Source organism: Hakea prostrata, chromosome 7 (assembly GCF_041222555.1).
Source record: "Hakea prostrata isolate BN-2017 chromosome 7, UWA_Hpros_2, whole genome shotgun sequence".
NCBI lineage: Eukaryota > Viridiplantae > Streptophyta > Magnoliopsida > Proteales > Proteaceae > Hakea > Hakea prostrata.
The window spans coordinates 9,900,708-9,928,222 of NC_142606.1; the positions used below are offsets into that span (position 1 = coordinate 9,900,708).

The 27,515-nt window shown below is 37.0% G+C and overlaps 1 protein-coding gene and 1 pseudogene across 6 annotated transcripts; both read left to right on the forward strand.

Moving 5' to 3' along the window:
- Window positions 1-46: 46 nt before the first annotated feature.
- On the forward strand, window positions 47-21,825 carry LOC149009607 (centromere protein O). Of its 5 annotated transcripts, XM_089160390.1 has the most exons (14): window positions 208-284; window positions 1,112-1,159; window positions 1,482-1,532; window positions 2,395-2,443; window positions 2,541-2,589; window positions 4,882-4,952; window positions 6,203-6,261; window positions 6,492-6,590; window positions 8,525-8,582; window positions 14,672-14,808; window positions 14,950-15,006; window positions 16,433-16,530; window positions 19,543-19,796; window positions 20,482-21,824. In XM_089160390.1, the coding sequence occupies exons 4-14, from the start codon at window positions 2,401-2,403 to the stop codon at window positions 20,550-20,552; spliced, it is 996 nt and encodes a 331-aa protein (XP_089016516.1). In that variant the 5' UTR covers window positions 208-284; window positions 1,112-1,159; window positions 1,482-1,532; window positions 2,395-2,400; the 3' UTR covers window positions 20,553-21,824. The 5 variants fall into 5 exon arrangements, with proteins under 5 accessions (XP_089016513.1, XP_089016514.1, XP_089016512.1 ...); XM_089160387.1 differs by lacking the exon at window positions 1,112-1,159 and having other exon boundaries at window positions 47-284; window positions 19,546-19,796; window positions 20,482-21,825; XM_089160388.1 differs by lacking the exon at window positions 1,112-1,159 and having other exon boundaries at window positions 47-284; window positions 14,983-15,006.
- Window positions 21,826-23,288: 1,463 nt separating this feature from the next.
- LOC149009608 (peroxidase 16-like) lies at window positions 23,289-25,632 on the forward strand (annotated as a pseudogene). The gene is made up of 4 exons (XR_016174279.1): window positions 23,289-23,535; window positions 23,624-23,821; window positions 23,999-24,164; window positions 25,023-25,632. The product of XR_016174279.1 is annotated as a peroxidase 16-like (transcript).
- Window positions 25,633-27,515: the final 1,883 nt, after the last annotated feature.

Consider the following 27,515-nt stretch of genomic DNA (forward strand, 5'->3'; position numbering starts at 1 on the left):
TCGCCACGTAAAAGCGCTCACTTTTCGATCATGGTCCATCCGTACGTAGAGCATTCGCCCGATTAAAAATTTTGAGGGTTGATGGATTTAAACTCCCTCTGCGGCCATCGTTCTGCGCGGGGAGCCGGGGACTAGTGATTCTCAGTCAGGGTTTGAGTTAGTGCTAGGGTTTCACCTGAAAATATTGTCTTTCCCGGCACAGAGATATGGAGAGCGACATGGACGAATCTTCGATGAAGAAGATATCCAGGAAAAGACCAGTTCCAGGGGAATCTGTCCGCAAGGTTCGTTGATCCTTTCTCGTGTAAAAGCTTATGAATTCAAACAAAAACCTAATTTCTGACGGATTGAAACATTAATTTTGTTTGTAAGCAATTATACTGGAATTCACGTGGCCGCTCGTTCATTGATGTACATAAATCACATAATTTCTGACGGAGTGAAGTCAAATTTACCTTAGGAGTGGTTTTCAATTCAGAAACCTCACTTAGTAAGAGCTTATGTTAAACCCTAAATATATGAATTTTCTCTCTTTGCCCGGCCTACTAAAGGGTAATTTCAACGAATGGCTCTCTCATTGTTCTGTAAGCAACGCATAATTGGCCTGTTTCCCCTCAATTGTCATTTTCGTGGATGATTTTACGGTAACAATCGAAGGTGGCATCAAACTTTACTATGTACAAAAGCACCTGGGGATTTCATAGCAGTTTAGAACTTTCATCCGGTGGCCTTTAAGTCTTCCAAGTGTTTTGCTAATGGTTGGCTCTCACTTAATGTCTGTTATATATTTGGAGTTTTGGATGACAACAAAAAGCGGCAGCACACCCAAGGGATTCACCTTGGCTAGAATCTTGATTTGGGTTCAATGCGTTTGACATTAGTCATTTTGTGTACCTGCTTTTAGATTAGAACTCAATACTAAAGCAGAAAGCTATTCAGGTTTTTAAAATTTATCTATTGTTTGTTAAATTTTTGAGTTTATCTTTTATTCATAGATGTGCTGCTTGATCAGTAATGCCTGTTACTTGCTAATTTTGGCTTCCATATTTAACTAGTGGGCAAGCCTTGGCACAATGGTTTAAGTTGTGCTATTGAAAACTATTGGTTGCAGGTTCCAAACTTGGAAACAGCCTCTCCTGCTAAGTAGAAGGCTGCATAGGTTTGCTCCTTCAGACACTGTACTATCAGGATCCTTGTGCACTGGGATACTCTTTTTTATTTATCGAGGAACTAGACTTCTTACTAGACCAAGCACTTCTCTTGTACTGTTTTGTTTTCCAGCGTATGATTAAGATTTTGAATCAATTTGCTTATAGTCAGTAACATGTTTCTGCGTTTGAGTGTTCTTAAGTGTTGACACTTTGTTGCTTGGATTAATCTGGTCATCTTTATCTGTTGCTATTCTTATCTTCTGTTTTCAGTTCTCTTTTTCTCTACAATGTCATATCCTCTTTTCTGAAACTGTGATGTATGTCCTACAGCATGTGGAACTATTCAAGGGACGCCCCTTTTCAGCAAAAGGAGGAGAAGTTGTAAGGATTCATTTCCTCTTGTATGGATAAACTTGACGTAGTTTGTCTTTTTTTTTTCTTTTTCGGGGGGGGGAAGTGGTTATAAATCACGCAAAAATTTTCTTTTACCTTCAATGTACCATATACAGGGTCAAATGGAACCTTTGTATTAATTCTTCTCTTCCTGATCTAGTGGGGCCCATGTTGATGGTACCATTTGTTGCTCTGCCATTGGTGTGGCGTGGGTGGTTAACCCTCATGCTGATGGGACAGGAACCCTCTCTCATAAATTAATGATTCTATTTACCTTATCAGTTGTTTCATCTAACATTACCAATTTCATAGTTGGAGGGTTGGAACCGTTGAATAGGAATCCTTTTATAATAGGTGAAATGTACTGGGCCTAATACATCTTTTCATTAGAGGTTTTACCCAGGATTTTTTTTTGTTTTGAAAGAAGTCTTTTTCTCCACTTGTTTGATGTGGCAACATTTGCCCCCTTTTTGTGGTTGTCTTGTACCGTCTAGTCTGGCTGAATTTTCCATGACAGAAAGGATGGAGTTCCAGAAAGAACCAAAATCTCAAATAGTTTCTTTTTATACATTGAGCTGTCAAAGATTTTGCTCAGTTTTATTATCATGAAATGGAAAGGCTTCAATTCTATTATTCTTGTTAGACGTGATACAGTTAATGGTTTGTAGATTTCTAGTATTTGAAAGTAGCAAAGTCAGTGAACTTCTCTTATTTTTTTTCTCCCACCTGGTTTTTACCTTGGTTTCATTATCATGCTATAATCTCTAGGAAGTAAAGTAAGTTTCAATTTTATCTTTCATGGTTATCTCCCTTCCCATCGATGATTGTAATTTTGCTTCTTGTTTTGTAGAACTTTATGCAAGAGGAAGATACGCGGTTGGAGAGTACACGAGCTAGATGTACATTCTCTCAGATTATTCTTTAGTCTCTACTTTATAAAATCATTTCAATTTTGGTTCTTTTTGATACTTAAAATTAGCTTATTTTTCCTACCAGTGACAAATGTCCTCAAAAGACATGAAGAGCTGAAGGAGCGTCTCTCTAGGTATGCTTTTCCCTGTGATATTTTCTAAAACTCATCTTTGACTTTGTGGCTTTGCAACAAAATATTTCTTTTTGAAAATTGTTGATACTTTGTTGGGGAATTCTGGTTACCCTAAGAGTGGTCTATTTTACTTCAATATCAACTATTGGCCATAATGTTCCAATTAGATAATAGATTTATTATGTGCTTCTGTGCAAGATGAATAAAGGTTAGTTTACATCTTACATTGTGATGTGTCTGCAGTGGGTTTATAGTCACCTTTTTCACCATTTTTCTGTAGCCAAATCCTAGACATTCTTTTGGTTCTCTGTTTTCATGGCCATTGATTTCTTTGGTGTTGGCGGATATTACAAGATCTCTTCCCTGGTCTGTGGGGCTCTTTGGAAGGAGTTGTCAAAGAACTTGATAACAATTCCCATGAGGTACATTGTTTATATTGGATGTAGGCCTTTGATGGTGGACTGTCCTCAATACTTGAAGAATTTAGAGTTCTGCTGTAGAGAAATGAGGATTTTAAAGTGAATGAGTGGCAAAACTAGGAAGGTTAACATAAAGAATGATCATCTTAGAGCTGTTTTGGAATAACTTTAATAAATGATAAGCTACGAGAAAGTCGTTTGAGGTGGTACGATTTTGTTCAGCTGAGGCCTTTCGATGCCCCCGTATGGAGGAGCGATCCAATTCAGATTGAAGGAACTAAAAGAGGCAGGGGCAGACTAATGTAACCCTAGTTTTTGGGTTAAATATTCAGGAACTAGAATGGAACTAACGCACAATGGCACAATTAGGGTTTCTAGGGTGTTTTGGCTAGGGCAGAACAGGGGTTTAAGCTTGCTGGTTTGTTTTGCAGAACAGACTGTCTTCTATTGTGGTTCCTTCAACTAGAAGAGTGTCTAATTGATAAAACTCAATAAAATTCAGGTTTCTGGAAAATTCTGAAATTTTTGCAATTTCAAGGAAGAAGATGAAGTGCAGTTTTTTCAGAAGTTAGGGAAATTGGGCTTTATTTTCAGAATTAAGGGTAGGGATGGGTTCCTTATGCTTATGTGATCCTAGAGGGGCTGAAAAGGGGCTGAAAGGGGCTGGGGTTGAGGGTTTCCTAAATGGGTAGGATAAGGTATCGTTGGGAAGGGGAAGAGAGAGGGAGAGGCTACGGTGGTTAGGGTTTGGGTGGGGAATGGCTGGAGATGCAGGGGAAGGGTGGAAAGGTTACTAAATTTACTTGTGAGTGGGGAAACTTGCTGGAGTTTTAAAGTGGAGGCTTGAAGAAGATAATGGAATCTCAGAACTGAAAACAAGATCACTCTAACCAGCCACTGGGTACCCAAGGGGGATCGCATGACTATAGCAAGTCAATTCTTCAACTCAGTTTAATTCAATGCTCAAAATTGAAGAATTACATGAAAGACTAGGCTATTTATAGCCTTCACAAACCTTCCTAGACTCAACTAATGAATCCCTACGAAATTGGAATCCAAATACTTACTAAAATAGGACTTGATTAAAAATAGAACTACTTTAAGATAAGGTTCCTTAAATTAGGGAGCCCTTATCCTAACCAACTAACTACTCCTACTAACAAGCAAATACCCAAATTAACTCGACAACTAAGACTCCAAAATTGAAAATAAAACAAAGTTAATTTTCTTAACTAAAGTGGACTCGGTTGACCTAATATGGGCTCGATCCAGGGGTAGGAAAATGACCATTCTACCTCTGGACAGATTCGGCTCCCCCTGGATGGGCTTGGGCCTTCTTTGGGGGCTGATTAGGCCTGGTTACATCACAGACCTAAAATAACCTTACAAGAAGTGAAAAAAATACTATGGTCTTGAGTAGATCTGATCAGAAGGCAAGGACCTATATAGCTGACCCAATTTAGTTGTGATAAAACTTGTCTTTTTGCTGTGACTTCTCACCTCAAAATAAATGCTTGACAATTATCGAGAACCTAAAATTGTACTGACGCGATTGGGGGAAGGAGTGTCCACTGCCTACAAATAGGGAAGGATGCTTACCCACACAAATGTTCATCTTATGTGTATCTGCCAGAAAAAAATTAAAAAAGAAGTATGTATTAGTAACCAATTACAAATTTCACCAAAAATCAATCTCTTAACCATCCAGAGTTTGATTTTGCATTTGAGTTTATTTTAATATGTGCTAAAACCATAACCATGCAAGTGTCAGTTTTCATCTGTGTTGGTTATACAGTAGAACAATAGATGTTTTCTGTTCGAATGAAGAGGTTTTACAAGGCTTCCAATGGGAAATTTATAATAATTTCTGCAGGGATTCTGACAAGATGATTTTTGACCGGTTACACAAAGAATTTGAAGCTGCGCGAGCTGCCCAAACTGAAGGTAACTTCAATGTTTATATTGGTGCTTGGAATTTGTTGACTGTAGATGTGGTGCTTCAAATATATATGTTTTTGCACTTTCTCTTTCTTATTGTTTCAATATCTGTTTTGGATTTTTTCTTCCTAACTGAGCTCCCTTCCCTCTCACCCTCCTCTCTCTGTTCATTGTCTTCCTAATTCCATGAAGATCTTACCTTATCTAATTGGCCTTGTTTAGTTCTTCCTAAAATCTAAAGTCTCTCTCTCTCTCTCTCTCTCTCTCTCTCTTTTGGGTTAATTCTTCCGCCGGGGTGTGTGTGTGTGTGTGGGTGGGTGGGTCGGTGGGATGGCATTTATAGTCTTTCTTTCTAGTGGATCCTGTTTTTGTAACTTTGTTTCATGGTGCCTGCTGCCCAAGTCATGGTAGGTTTAACTAGTAACTCTTTAACCATGATAGATCACAGTTGACAAATATTCGAACGCTGCTTGGGTGTCATCTAGACATCGATTGTACGACTATCTGAATGTATTGTAGGGAAGGCTCATGAGTTTTCTTGTTCTCCCTAACCTGTTTCCCCAACTATAATAAATATATAATAATTTAAAAATCATCGTACAGTTCTGCAAAATGCTTAGACCTTGAACTGTATGAGGAGAATGGAAACAACAAAACACAGAGTAGGAATGAGGAGGATATAAAGACCCTTGAAGGATAAAATAACTATAAATTCAATTGGCTAAGATTAAATGTTGGTTTTTGGAAAGAGTTGATGTAACAAAATGGTTGATTGAAGGGTGGGGGACCATATGTCAACTTTATGGTGAGTTGGCTGTTTTTTGGCCTGTTTAATGGGTTTATTACTAGATAAAGATAGTTTTATTTAGTTTGCTTGAATTTATAAAATTAGAGATTGGAGAATATTCGTGTTATTTTGTTAATCTTGGAATTAGGCTTCCGGCTAACTTGAGGGTTGAAATGAGAAGCAAAAGTCTAATGTTAAGTTACTTGCCCAAAAAAAATAATAAAAGAGGAGAAAGATTTACAATTGTGAAGTTTATTTTCCTTGTATATTTTTCTTTTTACGGAAAATTAAAAAAAAGAAGAAAATGTTAAGATTCCATCATTGCACTGCTCCAGCTATGTTTTATTCAATGGCAGATTTATGTCTTTTCTGTTTTCTTAGATGTTTTTTTTGTGGTTGGTGTCTTTATTTGTTTTTTATGTAGCTTTTACTAAATCATTGCGTTGCTAAATAAGAACTTATTTCGCAGAGGTATGTTTGGATGGTGAACAATGGAATGATGGGTTACTAGCTACAATTAGAGAGCGGGTATAACACTCTACATTAACTTATAATTAATTTCTTCAATTTTTTAGCTAAACATAGAGGAGTATGATAGTTGATATAACATGTTTTGGGTGATTCTATTTTTAGTTTGAATTATAGCAATTAGTACCTAAGCTTGATGGTTTTGTTTCTTCATAAAATTAGGATTCATATAATTAATTATCTTTTATTGCATAATCATGTTATCTGGTAGTAAATCTGGTGTGTATCAGGTTCATATGGAGGCAGACAGAAAGGCAATGCCAGGGGAAACTAGCATGTTATTAGATCCTCACTTTCATGGGAAAACTACGTATAGAGTTGGAACTAAGGTATTGACTTGTCTTAAGTGTGAACTTCTATTTATTTTGGGTTGATGACTTTTTGTATTATTTAAAAGCTGTAGTCAATAAAAGTTAAACCTTATAATCTGCCTTTAAAGATTTAAATGGTGAAAATGTATGGGGATGGTTTATGCTCTTGGAGTTTGACTTATCATTTTCCTTGCTTCTTGACTAGTTTCTCGGGTTTAGCAAAATGACATGGCCAATAATCTAGCAAAGCAAGGGTTATGGACTTGAATCAACCTCAATTGTGATTCAGACTCATGACTTCTTACTAGTAGGTTAATGAAAGACCCTTTGATCCATGGCGTTCCCAGTTCATCTATCGGGTCTGATTAGAAGGGCTTAATGACTGGAGGAATGTGAAGGTGAGGAATGATAGCTGGAAGGAGTAGATGAAGGAAGGCTAGAAGTGAAGAATGCCATGCTGGAAGAATGAATGCGAATGCTTTGATATGTTCTATTGAAATGATTTCAGAAGTCCAGGCTTAGGCAGCTTCTGGGAGCTAGCTTGTTTCCACCTCTAAAGGTATTTCATACTATCAAGAACGTTGTCATTGAGAGAGGCCAGGGGGCATTAGATTCCTGGACTGATACCATGGACAAAGTATTATTCAAGTACTTTATATTGTACTTCAGTGAGGGGTGAGATCCTAGTCTGCCTGCCTTCCTTGCCCCAGCTCTGTTTTCATAACGATGTTGGTTCAGACTATTAGGAGTCAATACGCCTAGCTTCAAACTTGAGAATGTCTCTCCTGACATGTTTCTGAAAATCAAACATCATCTGGACTCGTATCTTTAGACCAGTTTTTCAGATATTGTGACCTATCATGTTTTGGTTAGAGTTAAGGTTGTGATAAACAAAACAGTGAAAGTTTTAACATGGACCTGGTTCTGCCATTTTGGATCCATAATATCTGATTTGGAGAATGGTGCAAGTTTCCTTTTTTTTTTTTCATCTTTTATTAAATTTTTTGGAGCTGGTTCTTGTATGTGTGGGAAGACATGGTTGGATCAGAGGACCATAGTTGTCATGGCACCTTAACCAACCAAGGTGTTAAGGAGGGTTCAAATAGAAGGTGAGATCAAGTAGGTGAGCAAGGCACCCATGTCGACCAAAGCACCTGGGCGCCAAGGTGCCACCTTAACAACTGTCAGTGACTATCATTTTAATGTAAATTAAGTATGCCAACCAGGGTGCTGAAACCTTAATATGGTCTCTATGTGCCCTCCAAAGTAATGAATAACTCAATAAATAAAGATGAGGGGCAGTTTCATCTATGTTCTGTTTGGAAGGGAAAATTTATATGGGAGTGAAGCGACTGGATGCTTTCAACCCCCCCCTCCTGCCCACCCACAAAAAAAAAAAAAAAAAAAAAAAAAAGAAAAAAAAAAAAAAAGAAAAAGAAAAAAAGAGAAAAGAAAAAGAAAGAAGGAAAAGAAAAGAAAAGCAATTGGATGCTTGAGAGCTGGGACAAATCTATATAGTAGGTGGTTGAGGACTCATGTTGGGCTGTTAAATTGAGAATATATGGTGGAATTTCTGCTGTTATGGTTCTTGTTGATTTGTAAAGTGATCTTAATCTGATGCAGCATTCATGAAGGCTTCATAGCTGAATGTGATTTGTAGCTCCATATGAGACTGGGTCCAGCCAGTTTAGGGAGTGCATCTGGGATTCATGAGGGGAATGTTTTATAGTTCTATAGTTTTATTGCAATGATACTGGCCCCAGTCATGTAGGGCAAGAAGTCTCTGTTATAGTTGCAAGTTTTTCATTCCTATAAATTCAAGTCGGCCAACTTTGGCCACCTTCTATTGTTTTTGTTGTTGATAGTATTTCATTGTATGGCTACCTTCTTGTTTAGTAACGTCGTCTTATTTCAATATAGGTACTTATGGCTGTTGCACCTTGTTTGGGCAGGTAATCTGTTGTTTGGAAGGTGCAAGGATTGGCATACAGTATGAGACATTTTTTGCTGGTAAGGTTTCAAAGGTGGTTAAGGGATCCTTTAGTTGGTGCTGCATTTGGCCACACAAAAAAAAGAAAAAAAAAAAAAAGGGGGAAAGAAAGAAGTATAAGAAGTTGGTGCTGAATCAGAATTTTCAGAAAATATTTTTTATATTCTTTTGATGATGAAAGTGATTAGTTTTGCATTAGCTATCTGTAGATTCTAATTTTAGATTGATATTAGCTGTCAAGAATCCAACCCGTATTGGTACTCTCTTTTTTCCCCCCCAATATATATCATACTATCATACTACTTTATAAAAGGAAAACTTGAAACAGTTGTGGTATGTATTTTGGTTGACCATAATACCCCCTTGAATAGACATGTCACTTGTTCACAAAACCCAATTATTATTATTATCATACTACTTTATCAAAGTCAAAATACAATCTAGTGATGGCAAATCTTTTAGAAGACCAAAATACCCTCCCACTAAAACAACTTATCCCTTCAAATGAAATACACCTGTTCACAACAATGCACACCGAAGAGCCTTACCAAAGTGCCCTTCAAAACCTAAGGAGACACAACTACTGCCTACGAATATTTGCACCCTTACCTGACGAACCCAAAACCCAAATGGCACCCTCAATAGAGTACCCAGGTAGATTTGAACGGAGGGAAACGAGTCAAGGGAATCTCCATCTTTCCAGAATGCATCAGATTACGGTTTGAATTTTGATGCCTTCTTCAAATGGATATTGCCGTTGTCCAAACTTAGTGACCCATCAGTTCGAGCGGAGGCCATTAGAACATCATTGTTTGAACAGCGTAAAGAGAAGACAATACGGATGGAGGGTTTGTGAGTGGATGCAGTGAAGTGTTTTAACTGGGAAATTGAACCTGTTACAAGGGCTGACAGTCTTTCAGTTTTTCCCCTCGAATATTCTTTCTAATAAGTACTTTCTCTCCTTTCTCACTTATCTTCTCCTCTCCTTTGTAATTCTGTTTTCTGAAAAGTTGGAAACAACGACCAGATCTCATTAAATAGCTTCCTGGTTTCCGTGAACTAACAGTTATCAGTTCTACCAAAAAACAATAGTCGTCTGAGTTCAGCAAGAGGTACAAGTCTTTTAGTTGCAGAGCTGTCCAGACCCTTCAGTGATGTATATGATGATCTGATTAGCAGTGTTAATGGTTCCTGTTCCTTTTGTTCGCGTCCGTCTAACCACAAGCAGTACAGTCGTACCAGGAAAGGTTTGCGGGAATATGTGGCAGGGTTGAAGTTGACCTTGGTTGAATTGAAGGCAAAAGTTGGATTCATCATCTTTGCATTATGAAGGTATTAGTTATTGAGTCAGACAAATGCTATAGGGAAGAGGGGGCTGATGTCATATTGGAATACTCTGCTTCAAACGAGTGGTCAATTGCCATTAGGAGACATGGTTCCTTGACACACTGCCATAAAGCACAAAATATGATGCCGCCCAAAACAACAAATTGTTTTAGCCATGCCATCATATGGGGAGGAGGTAATGGTTGGAAGGTAGAGTTTTTAAGAGAGCAAAAAGTGGTTATCTTTAAGCAGCTTCAGAAGGCATGCTGTGGTACATAAAATGAGATATCCTCAAAACAAATAATCCATGAGCTTGAATTACATGTAAGTACCAGAAAATGGGGAGAACAACTCTTGTGCGCGGCCTGAGAGATGCATCACAATGAAAGAGGATGAAGTAGCAAGAGTATGGTGGGGGGACAACAGCCAATTATGACATCCAGATACCAGCTTGATGATGAGGAACTCTTAAAGCGATCTTAATGATGAGTTTAGTGGTGAAGACTAAGGATGAATTTGAATGTATCTCAATAGATAATTTGAGAAAATTATAGATGTGTTTGTGAAAATGGTGTATTGCAGTCCCAATGATATTGCTGATGAACATAAAGATGCCAGTACTTGCTTAAGTCTGGAAAGAAAGAAATGGTGGTAGCTATTTATAAATGCTAGGCAAAAGCTGAAACAGAAACAGTCAGCACTTTATAAGGTTTTCCAGGTAAAGTCAGCATTCAATGGTCTACCTGATCTTACTTGGTGATGTTTACTTGTGGCACAAAAGTTTTTGTTGATCTTCAATGTTTGTTGATTTCCATGTTTTACAGTTTTTATGCAATATACTTTGGTTCCATGGTGTAAAGAATTAATATAAAAAAAAAAAAAAAAAAAAAAAAAAAAAAGAAAGAAGAAGAAGAAGAAGAAGAAATTGTAGCCCATTTAGCCTTGATTTCATAAATACTTTTTTCCCCTTCTTGTCACTTGGGAACCCTTTGGTTGCTAACACTTACAAAAAGGGTTATGGCCGAGTAAGATGCAGATATATTCTTACCTGAATTCACATCTCATTCTAGAGGTCAACATGATCTGTCTAATTCATGATTGTGATTTATCATGTGATTCTGGAAGAGATCTTATTCTCACCATAGTAGTTTATTAGGATTGTGTCAAGATTATATCAAGGGAAATAGAGGGATACGGGATCAGTTCCATAGATTGTGTCAATATTATATTGTATTAAGGGAAAGACGGCAATATGAGATCAATTCTGTACAAGGAAAGATATCTCATTCTCACCTACATGAAAAGTAGTTTGCTAGGATCATTGTCCATTTGAAAGTGCAACAGATGGGTAGGCGTGTGTGTGCGGTAGGAGTTGGGTTTGATGCAGTATCACCTGATTAGTTTGACCAACATGCTAGACTTTGGAAGCCCAAACCCTACAAGAACCAGTCCGATGGTTTCTGGTCCAACAAGATGAAGTTATAAAGCAGAAGAGAGTGAAAAATGGGACGGTAGGGCATGTTGGATTTTGTTTATGTATGGAGGAACTACTTTCTAGATTTTGAAGCTGTTGTGTGACCATGGTTGATCTTATCAACTATTTCTGGCTTTCTTTAGGGCCTGTTTGGTTACATTAATCCAGGGATTTCAAATCTTTGGATTCATGAATGTGAGATTTATACTCATTTGGTTGTGAAAATCCCTGGATTCATGTAATCTAGAGATTCATCTTTTTACACTAAAAACGTGAATCTGTAGATTTTTGGGTATGAGGTGATCACCTCTACTATAAAAGTGCTAAACATTTGCGCATTCACAAAATCTCGTTGAACTAGATTTGAAATCTCTAGATATTTTATGAATTATGACTCCATAGATTTGAAATCTCTAGATATTTGAAATCTTTAGACTCATGTAACCAAACAAGCCCTTAACTGATTTTAGCAAAAAATTTATTATTATTATTATTTTAATTTAAGGGAGAAGTTTGTTTCGAGGTTCATGCCTATTATAGCTTTGGACATTTGAGTGCCGATTTATCAATATATTACTTGGATTGTACATCTTATTTATTATCATATCATACTACTATTATAAAAGCATGAACCCAAAGGATGTGGTTACATTGTCGTTTATTTAAATAGCCTTATTTATTTAATCAAATAGACCTTTAAATCAATAATAAATGATGTCCAAAATTGAGATTTTCATGCATAAGTCACTAATAATGGTTATATTTTTCCCTAAAAAAATACCCTTTGACTTATGTTATTTGATAATTAACTAATATTAAGTATAATTCACATATTTATTATTTAAATATGTAGAATTCAAACGGCATCTAAAACTGTAATCAAATCACACTACGTGATTGTTCACCTTCCCAAATAAAACCATCCTGACTTCCTCTAAAGAGACTGCATACAATATAACTGTAAATAAAGAATTTAGATTTAAGTCCAAATAATTTGATAGATTTTTTATTGATAAGCCTCTTCCTCTTCTTTGTTTTTCTGGGAGATTGTAACTTTTTTCCTTTGTACCATGGAAGTAGTTTTTCTGGGAGATTGTAACTTTTTTTCCTTTTTACCATTGGACTTCCTTCCCAGTCAAAGGATTTTGCAGTTGTCTTCAAAATTTTCATAGAGTTTCGCATAAATTGTCGATAAAGTTTGGCATGTCCCCTAAAATTCTGGTGAATCAAACCCAAATTAGACCATCTCCAACACTTGCCAAGACCTTGTTTTTGGATTTCAGAACTCTTGAAATTCTTGAATCTTACTTCAAATCAGTTAATCTTATATTGAAGAACCATCTCCAACGGTTGCTGAGACCTTGGTTTTGGATGTCAGAACTCTTGAAATTCTTGAATCTTACTTCAAATCAGTTAATCCAAGATTCCTTTACTAACTGGCCTTTTTTCGGGGGAAGAAATGTGGTGTGTTTCGAATTTTGCAAAAGGTGTAGAATGCATGGCAGCTCAGTGTTTCTGAAATGGTGTTTGGTTCCAGGCCTTGAAAACTGTGCTCCGCAGTGACACCATTACGTGCATTTGCACATGCATTTTTACTAGTACATATATAAATGTATAACCAACACCCCCCAATATCGAAAAAGCTTCCCATAAAAAACTGCTAGGTTAAGGTTGCGTAGGGAAATTGCCCCTCCAGACTTTGAGTGGAAGCCTTTGGTGCTGTTTTGGCCTTGTAATGGAGTGTGCAAGTATATTAATTCCCCCTTCTCTTTCTTATTGATCTTTTCTCCCTTTCTTGTAATTTGTCCTACTGTCTCTCTTGTCCTCTTCATTTTCCTTCAGTCCTTTGTCTTACTGCTATGTTCTCTCCTATTATTTCTTTGTCATCTGTACCCATTGCAGGCGCCTGGTCAGCAACATTCCAGCAAGCATCAAAATATGAAGTTCAGTCTTAAACTTGTCCTGTCTTGCGGCTTAGTTATCCATATAGATAATCCTTATTGGAATTTGAGCTTTTGGCCGGTAAGAAAATTATTTTGAATGGTCAACCTGGACAAATGATGTCTTGTGAGGCATGTTCCCGAATGTGATGCTTCATCTATCTGTGCTTCCCATGAATTATCCACATATAAACTGCTTTACAGATAAACTTGTCTGGCTTGCTTGGTAATTGAATGAATTTTGGTCAGAAGCCGATAATTATCCAATTGAAATTCTAGATTTTCTGCCTTGCAACCATACATTTCCTTTTGAACAACTTTCCTTGTTTTCATAATTCTATTTTCCTTAATTCCTGGACCCTATAGCCTTCAATATTCATTTTTAAAACCTTCCTCACCAAACAACCTTGTTGATGGAGTTAATAAGTAGGCACTTGGGTTGGGCTTAGAAGAAAGTGTTTTATATTTCTTCAAAATAATTGTCATAGTTTTGCACAGTGAAATACTTATTGTTATTAATGATGCTCTTCTCTATGATAAACTTTTTTTTTTAACTAACAATTAATGAACAGAAGTTTTATTAAATAGAGGGAGGAGTGCAATGCCAAAATTATCATATCCACCCGAGTCTTCCCACGCTTCATCTAGCAAGATGATATATCATGTCACTTGTGGATCTTGGCTTCCATTGGAATGATCCATTGAATTGAGATGCAAGTACTTCTTCTGTTTTCATGATATTGAAAACACCTCATGATGTATCCTCAGATGAACTGATCCAAGATATAACAGTTCCAAGATATAACAGTTGTCAAGTCATCTCCACCCAAACATTAGTAAAACGTTCTCATTGCAAAAAGTCCAAAATCATGGTAAGAGATAGCAGTTACTACTCTTGTAGAATGTCTTCTTGCTTGGCCCAATTGTATTCTTTATATTGGTCCCAAAGTAGACCTTTTTAAGTCCTCCAAAAGACCAGGGTCTCACAAGGAACTACCATCAATGTTAAGCTTTTCAGCTACAATGGTTTGGAGCATCCTTCTTACTGCTTGCTCATTTTTACCAGATTTCTTTGTCAAGCAAAAGAAGTTTCATATTGAAAATAATAGGAGCTTGCAATTACTAGTTCCGTATTTTTCTAACATGTTCTCTCTGCTGTGCTTCTGCTTGTTTCTCAGGTGATATTGTTTAGGTTCCTAAGATTGCAGTTAATTGTCCACTGTGCCATAAAGTGGTCAATCCTAACACAGTGGAAGACTCTATAAATTGTCCTATCGTTTATCCTTCATAAGATGGGTCAAGGGATGATCTATCTGTGCAAAAACTGGATAACTTTCCAATTACTTATTTATTTATTTTTTTTTTGCAGGAGAACCGTGTGAGTTATACCATTGTGTGCTTGAAAGCAAGTCTTTTCTTGAAAAAATGACTGTCATTGAACACACAGTTCCTTTCTTCTTACCAATACGAGAAGCAGAAAATGATCTTCTTTCTTCGAATGCAATGGTAGGGTTGGTTGCTCAGATTTATCGTAGTGCTACTTCCCCATCCCCGGCAAAATTTTCTGTTTCCAAAAGATTTTTCATATGGATCTTGGTGACGTTCCTTAAAACCTTATTCAGCTGATCCTAAATGAGTTGCTTTCAGAAATTCATTGATTACGTTGGAGACCTTTTGCAGGCTTATGTGGACAGACGTCAACAGGTATACTGGTATTCTTTCTTTAACTAGCTTTCAGCAAGATTTCTGTTCTTTGTGATTGTTGATCTGAATGTCAGTGAATAGAATTTCTAGGGCATGTAAAGTCCTGGGGGGTTTTGTGGGGGTGGGGGTGGGTGGGAGGGGGATTTTGCTTGGCATCCTTATCTAGGATATCATTTATATAAACTCAATGTGTTTAAATTATGTCTGATATATGATGATAATTTAGATATGTATCAAGCTAGGTCATGTGTTGCAAATTGCTTGCTTGTGGGAAAATCCTGCAGTCACTGTTTAGAATTCCTCATTGCATCTTTGTTGATTGTCTTGTTGTATCTTTGCCTAGACAAGTCCTCTATTATATCATGCTTCTATGGACTTTTGTCTTTGGAAGCTCATGTAACAGATTTTTATCTTTTTGCATTCTTTTTTAATATATATTGAGGTTGGGTTTTTTTTTTTTGGTGGGGGGAGGGAGGAGCTGGTTGTGGTCTCTTTACAGCAAGGTTTGAGAGTTTGGTTTCAATCTTGGGATTTATGTCAGGTTTTAACCAAAATTCAACCAAAACTTGCATGTTTCAATTGTGTTTAGTTTGTTCATTTGACGTCCAATTTTGGCTTGAAACTTCAAGGAAACCCTGATTATGCATCTCAAGATATGCTAAAACCTTTACATAAAAACACAAAATGAAATTGGTAGTTTGATTTGGTATACTAGATGTCACTGTTAGCTTGCACAAAGTTTCTTTTTGTGTGCGAGTGGAACAGCTGGTCCTTTTAGCTTATTATGAAAAAAGCTCTACAAGAACTTAAAGATAGCCCAGTGAGTCCTAATTTAACTGGTTCCAATTGGGACGAAATTAACTTGTTTGACTACTTAGACAGTAAGGGAAGAATACGTTTTGTGTCTTTGTGATTAGATTGCATAATAGAACACCTATGATTAGAATTATTTTCTTAGACTAGTTATATGGTCTCAAGGAGGTCTTAAGCATGATTCAGATTAGGGGTCGCAATCTCAACTTGACCTCCCAATCCGACAATGTAATCTGTAACAACCGAGTCCGAATTTTTTTTGCCTTTTCTGTGCTGGTTGATTTCATGTGTATACCAAGGAGTTCACTAAAAAACCAAGCACGGAGTTCTACTATTACTGCTGCACAGCAACCTCTTGGGCTGTATTTGGGATTTCTTTTGCAGATGTAGGTCTTCAAACTGGCATTATTATATGTGTGACCTATGTACATATTACGCCCCTGGCACGGGGTAAATCCCTGTTTGGGTGATTTCCCTGCCTTTTCCTAACGCAGTTTATTATTTCAATGATTTTACTTAGGTGTTACTTGTGCTTATATCCCAGTTTTGTATGTTCTTTCGGCTGGCTAAAATTGCTGTAACATGTTCATAATTGTTGTTTAATGTCATGTAGGTTTGCCTTATCAAGGAGTTGTATGGAAATCAGATTAAGGACCTATACCATAGCCTTTCTTATCACATAATTGAATTTTTACTGGATCATAATGATTGGTAAGTGCTGTCCCTGTCACTTAATTTTCTTGTATCTGGAGTTTCATTTAGTTTTGTTAATTTGATTATGCTTGGTGTTGTACAAAGATGAAAATGATGGTCTTGTCATATTTAGCCATACTATAGATGGGATGCCAGTATTGAGGATGCTTATTCGAAGTGCATGGGTGACCTTCAGATATGTGTTTTATATGCTTTTTAATCTATAATGTCTTGCCTACATTTGAGATAAAAGAATTTTTAAGTGAAAGGAGTGGTTGATGCAGTTTTGCATAGACATTGGATGTTTTTTAGAGCTTAAGTTTGTAGTTTTCTTTTTGCTATTGTTTAATTCTGTTCAGAGTCGTAGTATGGTTCTAGATGTAGTGTTAGTTGTAGAGTCCCAAAAAGAGTTGAACTCTATTCAGTTTCAGATTAGGAATATTATCCCTCCCTCCCCTCTCTTTTTTAAAATGGCGTCTACTCCTGTGATCCTATTGTTGGAGATAGATTTGAATTTAGAAATTTAATGGGAGTTTGTCTAATGCCGTCTGGAGTTCTGTATATATCTTTCTCCTCTGATTTCCCTAATTCTTCTTCTGTTCTTACTTCAACCCCATCCAGAGCTTTGTGTATATCTTTCTTCTCTGATTCCCTTAATTTTTCTTCTGTTCTTACTTCATCCCCGTCTGCTGCTTCCCTTGTTCATGTTTTTATAATTTTTGGATGGGTTTTCTTAAATCCTAGACCTTAAATTAGCTCAAGTTGGGCTGGTGCTATTTGAGATGTTATAATTAGCCTTGATCTCATGTAAGACTACATCAAAGTGGTATCACAGTAATGGTAGAACCTACCCTAGCAGAGTTCCAGTAGATATTCTAGCTCAAGTTGCCACTAAGCAGACGTTTGCTAAAATTCATACTGATACTTGAGAGGGTAGAGGTATAAGCTAGAACCCAAGGTATTACGGATTAGTTGATTACAAACCCTGGATCAATCTAATGCTACTAGGGACAGTAACTTCCCCCTTGACCAGTGTTGATATTGGGTTGCTCGCAGATTCATGTTCCTCCCAAGAATGGGAAGTGGGAGGGCAGGAATGGATATAACAGACATAAGGATGCCCTGGATGAGAGGGATAACAGAGTCAAAAAAAGAGCTTGTAACAGATCTACAACTACATAGTTTTTGGAGTACATGAGACTACTTCACTGGAGGTCCTAGCACCCGCAGCACGAAGTAGGAGACATCTAACACTAGATTTCAAAATTTTGGATGGTATACATGAACCCCAGGTATTTTTTTGTTTGATTTCTGCTTTAGATGATTGCTTTGACTGGTATGGTTTACCTGATCATAGAAAGATGAGACTGTTTTGTATGAAGCTGGTTGGGACAGCCATAGAATGGTAGAGAACAATTGAGAGAGATGAGTTACCATGGTAACGCACCAAATATGTGGAGTGAGATGAAATAGGACCCAAGTAAAAAAAATGCTTACCCAAGCATTTTAGAGCTCAATTGAATGAGAAATACTTACCTAGGCAGTTTAAAATCCATAATGATCAAAGGCCCAACATGTATAATACCTGACTCTAGGCTTATTGCTAATAAAAGCAGCGCAGTCTGGTGACATATCTGCATAACTATACCTTGGAATAGTACAGGTAGTGGTCCCCCTCTGGGTCGACGCACAGCATAGGGGTCCTTACTCTTGTCTTTGCAACTTGACTGTTGCTTGCTGTAAGACCTGCGGCAGTGCCCATGTGCCCACATCTTGCTGTGAACTGGAGTCTACTATGTGAAGATTCATATTTTGTTATCCTCGCTATCGGTACTTGATACTCAATCCCCTAATGTTTTGTCCGTCATGAATTTGGCACCTGTATTAAGGAACATCTCATCTGTATTAAGGATTCTTGATGCCTATGTGGGCCTTCCTACTGGGCACAGTAGTTCTTGGGGATTGTGCCCTTATCTACCTTTCTTCTTGTAAAACAAACTCATGGGCCCAATTTGAGTTGGGACCTGTCTCTCGAAAATCAATAGAATAGCTTCAAGTTTCTTTTTCACTGTTTTTTCTGTTGTACCCACAAGTGTTTACATGAGAAAGATCAGGTCATTCTGCATGGATCCAACCTGATTTGTTGATCCAAGGATAACAATTAATTAGAAATTTTAAAAAGGGGGAATAAGTCTATTGGTTCAATACCTTGGTAGTTGGGAACTTATGCTTTATAGAAGTAGAAAGTATCAGATATTTTATTTTCCTGGTATACATTTTGCTTTTTATATAATAGAGTGAATGAAAATTTTTTGCTACACTTAAATGTATTGTACTGCAAATCATAATTTCCTTGAACATGGACCTAAGTGAGTTATTTCCTCCTCTCAACCTATTTTTTTTCTCCAAATACAATCTTCTGGTTGGTGGATTCCTAAGTGAATATCTTCTTCCTCTTCTGTTTTTGCTTTCACATTTCCTATTTCTTTTATGGAAGTTCTTTAAGCTGTGGTGAACAGCCTTTTTACCGTTTTTTTGTTCCACTTCATTCTCGCCCAAACACTGTTCTAACCGTCCTCTGTCAATTATTATGTTTGTCATTTCATTAACAACCAAATCTGTAAAGGTTAATCTTCCATATGCTGTTTTTTAATCTTCCACGGCTGAAATGAGTTCTTTCTTTCATCAGTCCCCAGTATCAGATGGTACTTGAATCTTAATTCCTCGTTTGTTGATATAAAATTAGTGGCCTCAGAAAATATACTTTATGAATGTGAAAGTACATCAAAGGTCTTTGGCTTAGTGATAGTTGCTTTACTTGAGCAGATTCTTGTAAGCAACTTTTGTATCTGCCAGCCATTCATGCCACAAGCTGAAAGTCGACATGTTGCCATACTTTGTATGTGTGTACTTGTTATGAGACCCTCAATTCTTTTGCAGAAAAAGGATAGGCATCTCTACTATTAGTGTTGATATCCTTGTAACACTCACTACTTGTTATATCTTAAAAGCATTTGTTTCCTTGTGCAGTAGGGTGACAGTCAGTGTTAGATATGCAGACCTTGTCGCTGTACTCCCAACTCGAGTCAGAGTCTTAGCATGGCCTGTTCATTCATCTAAAAAGATTTCGACAGTAGAAACGATGACATCAATACCAGCACAACAATCACCACCAACGCAAACACCGATGAACAGAAAAGGAATTGGAATGCCTGGATCTCAGTCTGGCCCAGCTCGGTTATCTTATGCCGAGGATGCATTGCGAACTATGAGCTTACCAGAAGGTTCTAATTTTATTTATTTTTTTAATTTATTTTGAATCTGAAAATTTCAGGCTAGAGGAGTGTGAATGACACCTTTGTAGGTGTATTGAACTTGCCACCTTTTTTGTTGCCCTTTTTTCTTATACCTAAAAGTTCTTTTAGGGGTACAAAAGGATTTTCAAAAATAATTTGCAAGTGACATGTCATTTTATCACTAGCAAAAGGTGTCATTTCTATGCACATTTGTGAGTATGCATGTGAAATGACACTAGTATTTTTGCTTGGAAAATTGTGTGTGATTACATGCTTAAAAGGGGGAGGGGGGGGGAAGTAAAAGGTTTTAAATCATACGACACTTCATGGGGTATCTAAGAAATTTCATTTAAGATATTATGTCTAGAGTAGAATGTCAACAGCATTTTGGTGGACTAACAATCAGGTTGGGGGACACTATATACTGTATCTGTACCATTTTAAATCATCATGAGCATTCAACCATCAGAATCTTATTCGACTGTCAGAATGGCTTTCTAAAAAGATTTGCTCATGTGATCTGTGTGACTTGTACATTCCACATTGTATTGAATTCATTGCATGTTTGGTTCTTCTAGTTGAAATGTGTATATTACAAATAACTTTCATTATCTTTTTATAGATGTTCTGGTAACACATCTTTGGGTTGCTTGCTCCCTATCCCAACTTGCAGCATATGCTGAGATTGTGTTGAACCTTCCCCAAGCTGTTCAACAAATATTTCCAAATACTGGATCCACGTAGAGTGGTGTTTGTGGAAGATTTGAATCCTATACATGTCACCAATGAAAGGAGCGCTGGAGTTTTCAGGTTTTAATTGGAAGAATCTTACATGGTAACCACCTTTGAAAACCTGAGCTTTCAATGGGAATATACATCCTGAAAGTTCTGTTGGATATCTCGCTTTCCTCTCCATTTTTCTCCCCCTACTTTTATTTTGTTAGTGTGCTTGGAATGTTGCCTTTACCTTCATCCCTGCAGATTAGCTGTAGAAGTTTGTAGAGCACTTAAAAGAATAGGAGAGCAGGGGCAGTTGAAGAAGATTTTTCAGGGTTATTTTCCGTAGCCCTATTGTTAGTTAACAATATATGTGATGTGATTCAATGGGCATACAAGTGAAGTATCTCGGTTAAAGTTTCTGATTTCTCAGATCTTGCAGTATAATGTAGTGTTGTAATTTCTTTTTGTTATTATTCCCCCCCCCCATTTTGAGGGGAGTGGGCTGTGGGTGGTTTAGAGTTCGCACTATCACTTGACTCATTCCTCTGAACTTTTTAGGAATCGAAATTTTTAATATGCAGAGTATAGGTGCTTGCAGTCGATCCTGTTGCCTAACACGTTAGGCCACTGCAAGTGAGACTAACTTATACGAGCAAAATTGGGTGAGATGACTGAAATGGTTGGATGATTTTAGTTTGGGTGCATGTGATGATGTGTGAGTCAATGGTATTCTTAATCTTCCCTTTTTGTTTTGGAGTTGATAGCTTTATATTAAGGGTGGAGACTATTACATATGTTACAGGAAGTGTTGAAACGGTGACCTCTTCACTAAGAGGTGCCGGTTATTATTATCTGAGCAACGGCCCATAGGCTCGAGGGATAAGGTTTAAACAGATCTCGTTGGTCTTATTACCTTTACATAAGAGGCTGATATTACTGTGTCAGCAGTACATAAAATTTAAGATCCTCTTAAATACAGGCTGAGACAATTATCAAAAGAGCCTTCCAAACTAAGGGAGGAGGGGAAGTCCTTGCACCGATTGCATAGTATTTGTGAACCCAACCACAGCAAATGAGTTTCAGGGTCGCAAACAACCAATCCTGTATTGTCTTTCCCAATGAGTACAGAGATAAGGAAAAGATAAATGAAAAAAGATATTTATGATCACCATGATCAGCGCATACAAGAATTCATTTCAGACAACAATCCTTATCGCCCGCTGCAAAGTTGTAATGATTAGGGTTTATGATTGGAATTGAGGTTTTGTGATGATAATGTTTAGAGTAATTGTAGTTGTCAGAATTTCTTTGAATCAGTCATTTTATAGAGCCCATGTAGTGTATTGTGATGCGGCTTTCCCTTGCCCTTGTATTGGTTTCATGAGGTGTTAACAGCTTTTCCTGGCTTTGTCCTCATGTCGAATGAAAATCCAAAGTTTCTTCCAATGGGGGGGGGGGGGAGAAAAAAGAAAGAAAAGAGGAAAAAGGGGGGGGGGGAAAAAAAAAAAAAAAAAAAAAAAGGGAAAAAAAGGGGATGGGGGGGGTTGTTTTTATAGAATTTAAAATTATTCTAAAATAAACTTGTAGTTGTCCAAGAAATATGCTTTGATTAACTCGTTCATACTTCATATTACAGTGTTTGGTGGAGAGAGATACGTGGGCCTTATTTTACCTAATCAATGGAGGTATCTGCACGCCCACCGATTTCTAACGAATTTGAATATAAGAATGATTCAGTTGCCATCATCCATTGCACTCGCTCATCCATCTTTCTATCTTTCTGACTTCTTAAAGAAACATTGCTAGACAACTTGGCCCGATGTGCAAATCTTATGCTTGTTCATTTTCATTTTCATTTTCTAACCCAAATGGGTTTTATGTGCAAAGTCAGTTTCTTATTATTGGGTTAAGACCCCCAAAGTTGAAAAAGAAAGAGGAATTGGGAAGAGAAAGACATTCAAGCCCTTGTCTACTGATTTGGTCTATCATGATCGCTTTTTTACATTGGGCATGGTTTTCAGATCTTCTTTCATATCTAAGGGTGTAAATGGATAATCGAAATTTGCTCTCGAATTAGCGTTGGTATCCGTTTTGCAGTATTTGAATCCGTTCAATTTACTAATAGGATGCAGATATGGTAATGCTCATTTCCTACGATTATTATCCGTCTAATTAAATTATCTAATTAACCTGATCCTTAAAAATAAAATGGTAAAGCTGTCAACAGGTAGTCAAAAACTCGTATTCATGTTTATTTATAAGAATTTACTTAAGAAATAACTATTCGATTATCATCTGACCGATAGCATCCGTTCGAAAACCGATAGGATATTATCCGAATTAACCCGTCGAATATAATAGAATACGAATATGATATTATTATTATTCGATGTGAATCCAATCCTTTTACACCCCTATAATCATACTTTCCCAAATAACGCGATAACATTAAAAAAAAAAAAAGGGGTTTATAATTAATGATCTCAACACATCTTCATCAATTCAGTAAACAGCTCAGTTTTCACAAATTGTTTGATTAAATTGTTCTTCACCTAACACGTTTGTACGCAATATAATAACATAGATCAAATACTATAAAATTCCACATTTCCGCCTCTCGCTACCTTAACCCATTTCTTTGAACATTTTTCTTATCTGTCATAGACAGTTGACCGTATTATCAAACATTCTTTATGACATGCAGGCAAAACCAATCTCCCATGTCTTCAATTTTTACAGGTATATATAAACAGAAAAACGAAGGCATACATAAGCAGCAACAGCATTAACAAAAGTCATGGGTCATAGAAATTCCTTTCTTCTATCATTGCTGCTTGTCTCTCTGCTATTAAACTCAGCTTCTGCTGAGCTTCAGCGTAATTTCTACCAAAACATCTGCCCCAATGTAGAAAAATATGTTCGTAGTGCTGTCGAAAAGAAGTTCAATGAAACCTTTGTGACAGCCCCTGGCACTCTCAGACTCTTCTTCCATGATTGTTTTGTTCGGGTTTGTGGTTTCTTTCCAACTTTTTTCCAATTTTTACTTTCTAGTGGTGACAAAAGAAACTGATGATACAGACATTGGTGCACGGCAGGGGTGTGATGCTTCTGTGCTTCTGGCCTCGTCGAGTAACAATGCAGAGAAGGATAGCTCCCTTGGTCAAACTCTTGCTGGAGATGGTTTTGACACCGTAATCAAAGCCAAAGCTGCAGTTGATAATGATTCTACCTGCAAGAATAAGGTCTCCTGTGCTGATATTTTGGCCTTGGCCACTAGAGATGTGATAGTGCTGGTATAACAATCTCTCTCTCTCTCACCCCAACAAAGACCAACTTAACAAACATATTTATCATTTCATAAAATAATTTTGATCCTCTCAAGGTCATAGGAAGAGAAAATTCTTTATGTTCAGTGCTTCAGAATTTGTATCCAACATAACTGAATTAATGGTTTTCTGTTTTTGATATAGACAGGTGGGCCTTCATTCCCAGTTGAGTTGGGTAGACGTGATGGCACAGTGTCCACCAAAAGCAGTGTGCACAAGAATATTCCTTTGCCAACTTTCAATTTAGATAATCTCACTTCCATATTCACTGCAAAAGGTCTATCACCGACAGATCTGGTAGCTTTATCAGGTGAAACACTAAACTGGGCATCTATTCTTTTTCTTTTCTATCTTTATGTGACAACTGCAATATTTTCATAGGGAAATAATTTATTCTTTCGAAAATCAACTAATCTCTTAATCTTTATATTGAAACAGTCAGAATCAATCAGACATGACTTGTTGAGCTAGGATTATATCATTTTATCCTCCCACTCGTATAGGTGGTGACTGATTCTCAAGGGCCGGCCATAAAGAATTTTAGGCTAGGTGGGTTCATGGCTGGCAGCCTTGAGACTTTTTCATAGGGGTTTATATGGGTAGTTTGATGAAGACTGAAGAGCAAGGACCATGACCCTGCATGTGTGTGAGGCCATGTATTCAGATGAATTTTGAGGGTTATGGGTGAGTTTGAATAATCTCCATTAGGGGAAACATAGGTGCTCCCCTGACACGTCTCTACCATATAATAGAGGTGGAGCTAATCTCTGAGTACTAACAAAATAAATCAGAGGTAAGACTTCATGTGGTCCGACCATTATTGTGTAATGGAGAAGTATTAAAGGAACACATATCTCTCCAGAGGTGATCCAAACTCCTCGTGGATGGCTGCTTCACTTTGCTTACAAAGAACTTTATTTTTGATAAACAACTTGAACATGGTTTTGGTTTAATTTTATAGTAAGTGTTCTTTCTTGACAAATCATTGAGAGGTGGCTGCATGTATCCTTGTTCTCGTTATGGTTGTAGTCAATCTTGCCAATCCACAGTCATTTTTACATAACTTTAGGTTAAGTTCCACACCCCTGACAAAGAAGCACATCTGCTTCACCATTTCACTCTATTTAAGGCAATGGTCTGAGCCTTTCTACTGCATGTAATGTTACAGGAGCACACACAATTGGGTTCTCTCACTGTGCCAGGTTTTCTAAACGGCTCTATGGATTCAGCAAAACAAGCTCGGTCGACCCAACTCTGAATTCTACATATGCAAAACAACTCCAGCAGGAATGCCCAAAAAATGGTAGACTCAAGGGTTGCTGTCAACATGGACCCAAACACACCTCGAGTTTTTGACAACACTTACTTCAAGAACCTCCAGCAAGGAATGGGGTTGTTCACCTCTGATGAGGTCTTGTTCACTGATTCAAGAACAAAAAAATTTGTGAATCTATTCGCATCGAATGCTACTGCTTTCCAGCAGGCTTTCATTGCTGCCATCACAAATCTTGGAAGGGTTGGGGTGAAGACAGGATCAAAAGGTGAAATTCGACATGATTGCACTGCTGTGAACTAGAGGAGAGGCTATTAGTGTAGTTTTAATCTCTTTTATCAGTTCATCTTTAGGAAGAGTTCCTTTGGTCACATATAGATGTAATTGTACATCAGAAAATAGTATAATGCATTGATTATCTTTTCTGATAATACGAATAAAAACAGCCTATTTCTCCCTCCCTTTCCACTTTAATATTGAAGATTTTATTTCCTACTTTCTGTTTTTGCGAAAATATAATAAAAGAGTCAACGAATGGAGAGGGAGAGTTGTCGCTTTTGTAGGCTGTTAAAGGTCACATTTGTGAATCATGTTTTCATCGCCATCTTATTAATGGGAGGAAAAAAAAAAAAAAACATTTCTCTCCCTTGCAATTTTAATGAACAAAATCAATATTACAGATAATCAAATAAAATAAATTATAAAAACACAAACCAAATTTCAATTTGCAAAACCAAAAAATTCATTTACAAAATTATTATTGCTTAATTACTAATTGAACTTTCCTCCTTAAGAAATTACTATTGTTCCCTCACATTTGATGGTGTTAAGAGGCTGTTAAAAATTGATGGGTAATGTCAATTTTGCCCTTCATCAAAATTACTGATGGTCATTTATACTTCACTTAGTTACTTTTTTTAAAATTACTAAGCAGGGTTAGGAAATGTCAGTCCTACTTCATTTAGAAAACTTTAATTTCTTTGATACCATTGTTTTCTTGCTTGCAAAAGGACCCTCAAACGTAAGTTTCTTTATAACTCTAGACTCCCATGTGATCAACTCTTTATCACTCTTTCAATCGAGAGAAGAATAGCTTCTTTAAGTTCAATCAAAGGGGCTCCTAAGAGTGTCTAGATCACGTGTTTTTATTTTCAATGAGAAAAAAGATGCATTTAACAATGAAATTAATGATGAGTCAACATGTCTAGTAGGTGTCTAAGCACCAATAACACATTAAACCTTACTTGTGTCTAATATAAATATATGTCGACATTCGTCCGAATATAATGGGATGCGGATATGGGATTACCACTATCCAATCCGAATCCAGTCCGTTTACACCCCTAGTCTATAGTGGTAGCAGTGAAACCAAACCTATTATTTTGGAATCTCGGTAGGTGTAGAAAATGGGTGTTGTCTGGGCCGAACTAGAAGGAGGTGAGAGCGGAGAGAGAATATGTTTCACAAAAATCCGATATTTTAAAGGATACAAATATATATAGAAAATAAAAGTACATTAGAATACAATGGTCTTTTTAACTACATCACTAACTATTCTAATTGAATTGGACCTACATGCTTTTAAAAAAATAAAGTGAGCTATTAGTGTTTAAAGGCCATATAAATTGAATGAAGAAGAAAAACGAAATTCCAATCATCCTCCTCTTCTAAATCAACAATGCCCAGCATTCTCTTCTGTATCTCCACATTAGAAATTTCAACCACACTCTGCCGTTTCACTACACTCTATCAAGCCTTATGACCAAACCCAAATATGATCCATTTCTCTGTTGGCAGATCTGAGCATAGTGCATCGTGAACCTGGAAATGTCTATTCCTAGTCTCTGAGTGTTGCATGGATGGATATACAGCTCTGCAAGCATGTTGCATATATGACCCACAAAAAATTGAGAGTCAAGCAAGATACTAAAGTCGATACTGTATACTCTTTCTGCTGGTGTAACACTGATACGATTGTAATATAATGCAGAAGCCTCTCCATTAATACTCCTAAGCATTCATTCTCAAATACTTTTATATGTAACTATGAAATCCCTTTTCTAGGTTGTGAAAGGTCACAAGATTTATGAATATTTTTTCATAACCATCTTGTCAATGGGAGTTAAATTTAATGAATAAAATCAATATTGCAAACAATTAAACAAAATAAATTATAAAAGAAGCACAACAAATTTCAATTTCAAAAACCCTCTGGAGGTCATAGAATAAGTAAAATTTTCCACAACGGGATACAAAGAATCTTTCGTCTATTTAGCAATAGAGGGTGGATGTAGCGCATAGTGAGGGTAGCTTTTTATTTGCTGAGGCACTAAATCTAATAAAGTATTGAATTTGAGCCTCCATCCTCTGCACCTTACACTCTCCCTC

Bases quoted from the DNA above. Each gene is read 5' to 3' on its own strand.
- LOC149009607 (XM_089160386.1), top strand. From the start codon at position 207: ATGGAGAGCGACATGGACGAATCTTCGATGAAGAAGATATCCAGGAAA. The intron at 285-1,481 runs GTTCGTTGATCC...TATGTCCTACAG, and splicing joins CAGGGGAATCTGTCCGCAAG to CATGTGGAACTATTCAAGGG. The intron at 8,583-14,671 runs GTAAGGTTTCAA...TTTTTTTTGCAG, and splicing joins GTATGAGACATTTTTTGCTG to GAGAACCGTGTGAGTTATAC.